The 6,409-nt window shown below is 48.4% G+C and overlaps 1 protein-coding gene across 1 annotated transcript; it reads left to right on the top strand.

Moving 5' to 3' along the window:
- Window positions 1-4,130: 4,130 nt before the first annotated feature.
- Window positions 4,131-5,205, top strand: LOC103650048 (anther-specific proline-rich protein APG-like). Its single transcript, NM_001156460.2, has one exon. The coding sequence runs from the start codon at window positions 4,254-4,256 to the stop codon at window positions 4,932-4,934; it is 681 nt and encodes a 226-aa protein (NP_001149932.2). The 5' UTR covers window positions 4,131-4,253; the 3' UTR covers window positions 4,935-5,205.
- The last annotated feature ends 1,204 nt before the right edge of the window (window positions 5,206-6,409 follow it).

Below are 6,409 nucleotides of genomic sequence, written 5' to 3' on the forward strand. Positions count from 1 at the left end.
AACAGTTTCCCTAAAGCGCTCCTAACTTTTTCGTAGCCCTTAAAACTCCCTCGTTTGTAGCTACAAATGAGGGGGGGTTTTGGGCTCCCTAGAAACAATCTGTCGCTTTAAGGGATCTGTTGAAGAAAGAATTAAAATATATCTTACTAATTATTTAGATGTCTCTTAAAACTGATTTTCAGGAGTCGTTTTCTTCTGGGACCTCTTGGAGATACTCTAATCACAAGAGAACCTTGTGCAAAGTAGCAAGGCTTCCAACCTATATCCACGCGGTGCAGGGTGACGTACTACACCGTACTATGATACAATCGTCTAAACTTTTGATGCTCCTGTCGTGTTTGTTATTACGACCAATGACAGGAGCCAATCAACAGTGCACGTCGTTGTCGTATACTTTTGTGACTCACAATGTCGTAGCTCGCGCCAGTTGAAAGGAAAAAGCTAATCGCCTGCGTGCCGTTGCTTTCCGCCGTCCGGCCCGCCGGCAAGAAATATCTGCCCGAATCCGCGGTGATTTGGTGGCGACGGCGTGTTGGGCAAGACCGCAAGAGTAGTGGAACGGATAGCCAGGGTACGGCAAGAAAGCCTCGTGCCATCGTACGTGTGCGGCTACTACTTTTTGACACTTGCGCACGGTTTGAAAGCAGGTCGATCGGATCGGATCACGTTGTTTTCTGCTCGGATCAGCCGTGGTTAGATTTTCCGCGCGTATCTTCAGCGCGCGGCCCATATTACTGTTGTTTGTTTTTTCGTGACATCGCATTTAATTTGGTATTAAATTTCGGGAAATGCAAACTTCTTCATACTTCGTCAGCAAGCAGCTAAGGGTTACTCTATACCCACAGTATAACCCACTAGCTTAAACTTTTGCAAAACCTACACGCAACCAAATCACCCTACATAGACCTTAAAGTTTAGACTGTGCTATTTGAGACTGTCGATGCAGGACCCGAAAATAGGAGCCCAAAGAACAGCACGATACAAAAAAAAGGTTGGGCCGACACGACCCGAATGGTTATATCATTTCCTAAACTTAGGCATGACGATAGATGGTACAACGCGACAAGATAGACCATGCTTGGACCGGTGAGCCATGAATTAGAAAACTAACATTTAAATAGTTATTTCATGCTCCAATAACTTTTATGTCTCCAAAACAAATTATACAAACATGGATACTAAATTCATCTTAGTATAATGTATAGAGAAAGAGATCGATTTTTGAGTCACGCTCCTAGTCATAACAATCTATTTTAAATACTTTCTCATTCTCATATGAGTTTTATAATTTATAATAAAGTTATGAATAATTTGAAGATGTATTTTTTAGATAAATACTATTTTTTCTTCATGTCGTGTTTGAGCCGACACGGCACAAGCATCGGCCCGTCGTGCTTTCGGTTGTGTCATGCCTAAGTTTTGGTATTTGGTTCTAGTCCGACCCAGCACGAAAATAGCATCGGCCCAAATTTTTTTTGCCCGGAGCACGATGGGTCTGGCTCGCCCCAACTTTCAGGCCTAACCCCACCCTCATAACCTCCACTCTCTAATTCACCAAACAGATTGCACCCCACCATAACACACTCTAAAACTAATGACTCAGATCGCTAGATAACACTACTTTCTTTTACTCACTCAAATCTAATGCCTAATGTTAATTGGACCTTCCTCCCACATCTTCACTCGAGCCTCCACCCTTCCCCTGCCTCCTTCTGCGACAACGTCGCTCCCTTCCCCGCATGTGTGTCGCCGATGCCGGCACCTCATTCGTGCTGCCACCGTCGGCCCCTCCCCCTCCCCTCTTCGTACGAGGACTGGATTGTTAGCACGAGTATTAGAGTATTAGACTAATGAACGGGAGAACGGTTCTCCAAGTTACTACGTGCTTCAAATCAATAAGACTGTAAAGAATATAGTTGAGAAGGAAGAATATGTTGGAATCGATCTCCACCGGTTGGCCCAACGGCTAATTGTACCCTTGAACTCACACCGGGGTGTCCATCCCAAGACAAGGCTGGTGGCTCCCTATTGTACAGTCATATAAATTGAGAGTTGGGAGTCGACGGCAAGAGACATGAGGTCGCTTTCTCAACCGTCGTTGTCCTAACACAGATCTTCACCAATGAATGTGGTAGTGATCAGATCAAATGTATGATCTGTATTTTTAATATTATTCTAGTGGTTAGGGTTCTTAGGGAGTTCCAAAAGATCTAATATGTCCCGGTTATAATTGTGTCCTATGCATGTGTGGGCATCAAGGAACTTTTGAGCATCATCTTTAACCACTCTTTGCAAACCCTCGTGTCTGCTATCTTTTATCAGGTCTCTGTCGGATTGGATCGACCACGAAGCGAATACTGAGGCGGCCGGGTGTGGTTCACGATCAAGAGTGAAGGCGAGATAGTGTTATCTCCGCCGCCCTAGCCCTAGTGGCTGGCGCAGCGCCGCCCTTCACCGATGGACTGATCAGCAGAAAATGACGATCCAGAGATGAAAAGGGCAGAATATGAAGCATCGCTGGCTACCTGGTAGAAACGAGAAAAGAGGCAGACTGCATTGCATTGCAATTCTGTAGAGTGTATTGAGAACTACGTTACCACAGATCACCAGATCCGCTCCCTTCCCTCCCGTCAGCAGATTAGGCGCGAGAAGATGTGGATGACCCGTATCCCTTCCCATAAGCACGACAGATAGCATACGGGACACATGATGTAGGGTTGGACCTCTGGCCTCTTTCTTTTCTCTGTAATATGAAGGGGTGTACAAGTTCCTTATATAGAGATGTGAGACCCCCTCAAGGGCAAAGCCGATATTTGCCCACATAACCCTAACCAGGGTTACTTAACACTCCCCCTTGGGCGAATACCGCGACCAACACATGCCTCGTTAAAACTCCGAAAAACTCAGTGGGAAAATGTGGAGAAAGAGTGCATGGTGATACAAATTGCATTTGCACTTCGTTGCCTCGTTAAAAACCTCATGTGAGAAACTTCAAGAAAACTCACCAAGGGAAAAAGAGTACAACAGCTGTCATCGGGACAGATTTTGATCCTCTGGGATCTAGATTCTATCGAATCTTCTATAAGGGCTAACTTTAGAAATGTGCTCCCCTGATCCTTGCAAAATCGTATTAATATGGCAAAACATCTTCTTCTGGAAGTATATGCACATAAAGATTAAGAATAATATATCCAATTTAAATATACCGCTCGACTGTGTAGAGTGGAATCGAAGCCTGTCGCGTAGGACAGTTCGGCTAGTCCGGAGACCTACCGGTTTGACGGAGAGTTGATGCAGATCTGATCTCGCAGCAACGTCAAGGTAGAGCGTGCTGATAACGTATTGAGAACTACGTTACCACAGATCACCAGATCCGCTCCCTTCCCTCCCGTCAGCAGATTAGGCGCGAGAAGATGTGGATGACCCGTATCCCTTCCCATAAGCACGACAGATAGCACACGGGACACATGATGTAGGGTTGGACCTCTGGCCTCTTTCTTTTCTCTGTAATATGAAGGGGTGTACAGGTTCCTTATATAGAGATGTGAGACCCCCTCAGGGGCAAAGCCGGTATTTGCCCACATAACCCTAACCAGGGTTACTTAACAGAGTGCAATTCAGGTCGGCAGGAGGCCAGGAGGGTCCTAATCTCCAACCTAAAGCCCATAAGAGGAGCCCAAAATCACAGCCTACAAGGACGAGGCCCAACCGCCAAGTAACGTCTCGTTGGCTGCTCATCTTCTACCTTCTGCCGCCCGTTCCTGCGTTCGTCCACTTCGTCGTTTAGATTCTCGAACTTCCAAACTGTCTCCATGGCACTATTCACTAGCTAACAGAGTAACAGTATTGAGCGCTTAGAGGTGGGGATCCACAGCCCCTGTTAGTAAATATATATTTTTAATCAATAGCAGTTCTCCCTTCTGCTTCGTATGCTGTTTAAATGTCTAGACCAACAATTAGGTGTACATTTACTGCAGGTTGTGTAGATCTTACTCGAGCAGCAGTCGACCTAGCGTGCTCAACCAGGCCACTGTACTGCAGACATCAGCGGCTCAACGGCAACACAAGTCAGCCGTCCATTGGCTAACTGTGCCTATAAATATCAACCAGGTCCCCCAGAGACCTGATCCATCCCCATCCACTCTACTTTACACCGCAGGCAGTGAGCCAGCCACTGAGCCACAAAGCTATCTATCTCTGAGCGACGTCAAGCACCACCGAACGACCACCACCACCACCTCGAGCTACAAGCTATGGCGAAGCGTCTCCTCCGCTCTTCGTCCCTTCCTCTGGCCCTGGTGCCGCCGCTGCTGCTGCTTCTCCTGGTAGCGGGATCGCTCGCAGGGGCAACAGCGCTTGGCAGCTTCCCTGGGGAACGTCGTGGTCGAAGTCTGCAGCAGCTGCCAAACCCGATGCCTCAGCCTGTCCCGCAGCCGCAGCCGCAGCCGCAGCCAGACCCAAACGTACGGCCGCAACCGGGGCCGCCGAACCCACTGCCACCACAGCCCCTGCCGCAACCAAATCCAAACCCTCAGCCGCAGCCGCAGCCCCTTCCGCAACCACAGCCAGGCCCGCAGCCTGACCCAAACCCACAACCTCAGCCTCAGCCCCAGCCCCTCCCGCAGCCACAGCCTGGTCCAATCCCGCCGCAGCCTGACCCGAACCCACAGCCACAACCTCAACCCTTGCCACAGCCTCTCCCGCAACCACAGCCGGGCCCGATCCCACAGCCTAACCCAAACCCAAACCCACAGCCTGTGCCGATGCCAGACCCAAATGTGCAGCAGCCACAACCACAACCTGCTCCCAACCAAAATCCACAGCCGCAGTCTGATCAGCTATCCGGGGGTCCACAGCCACTTCCCAACAGCGAACCAAGGACGTTAAACCCGCAATACGCCATGCTTTTAAGCTTTGCTGCTTTGCTACTATAATAGCTCTGTACCATATAGTAGTTTTTGTTGTTGTTTCCTTTACGCTTGTATAAATATAATAATATGCGGAGTAATATTATTATTGTGATTTTTTTCTTATATTTTTTTTGCGAGAGTGTACGTACGTTTGCGGGGCGCGCCTATATAGGATTTTAGCACTATCGTTTTGATATCTGGACGTGCCTTCATTATTGTATATGCATGATTGTATAACTATGTGGCCTGGACATATTATACATACGATATATATAATAATATCATTTCTTCCTTTATTACTAGTAAATACATCTGTGAAGTGTTGGCCACTTAGTTTCGACTCCTTCGAAAAAGATAAAAGCAAGACAACAAAAGTTAGAACGTAGTATTAGAATAGATATGCAATGTATTCTATATCCATGTATATCCTGTTTCATCTAGTAAGTCTAGCTCTCCTTTAGAGCTCATATTTTCTTATGTCTGGGGTTCTGAGAGCACCTAGAGGGGGTGAATAGGTGATCCTGTGAAACTTGAAACTTAATCCACAAAAACTTGATTAGGCGTTAGCACAATAATGCCAAGTGGCTAGAGAGGAGTCTTAACAAAACACAATAACCACAAGAGATCAATCACAGAGATGGCACAGTGGTTTATCCCGTGGTTCGGCCAAGACCAACGCTTGCCTACTCCACGTTGTGGCGTCCCAACGGACGAGGGTTGCAATCAACCCCTCTCAAGCGGTCCAAAGACCCACTTGAATACCACGGTGTTTTGCTTGCTTTACTATATCCCGTTTGCGAGGAATCTCCACACTTTGGAGCCTCTCGCCCTTACACTTGAAATTCACAAAGAAGCACGGAGTAAGGGAGGGATGAGCAACACACTCAAGACAAGAAATCACAGCAACACCACGCACACAAGTCGCAACAAGAGCTCACAACACGACTCAATGAGTTCACAACTCAACTAGAGCTCTAATTGTTATCGCAAGGAATCAAGAGCGCGGAATCGATGTCTTAGTGCTTAGGAATGCTTGGTGTGTCTCCATGCGCCTAGGGGTCCCTTTTATAGCCCCAAGGCAGCTAGGAGCCGTTGAGAGCAATCCAGGAAGGCAATTCTTGCCTTCTGTCGCCTGGCGCACCGGACAGTCCGGTGCACCACCGGACACTGTCCGGAGCGGATCTCTTTCCTTATTTGGCGAAGCCGACCGTTGGCGCCTTGGAGCCGTTGGTGCACCGGACAGTCCGGTGCCCCCTTCTAGCCGTTGGCTCGACCACGCGTCGCGCCCGGATTAAGCGGCCGACCATTGGCCCGGCGACCGTTGGCTCACCGGACACTGTCCGGTGCACACCGGACAGTCCGGTGAATTATAGCCGTACGCCGTTAATTTCTTCCCGAGAGCAGCAAGTTCGCCTGAGCCAGCCTGCCGCACCGGACACTGTCCGGTGCACCACTGGACAGTCCGGTGCACCCAGACAGAGCTGGCTTTGGCTGAACAG

Source organism: Zea mays, chromosome 3, assembly GCF_902167145.1.
Source record: "Zea mays cultivar B73 chromosome 3, Zm-B73-REFERENCE-NAM-5.0, whole genome shotgun sequence".
In the NCBI taxonomy this organism is placed as follows: Eukaryota; Viridiplantae; Streptophyta; class Magnoliopsida; order Poales; family Poaceae; genus Zea; species Zea mays.

Coding starts and splice junctions, on each gene's coding strand:
- LOC103650048 (NM_001156460.2), top strand. CDS start 4,254: ATGGCGAAGCGTCTCCTCCGCTCTTCGTCCCTTCCTCTGGCCCTGGTG.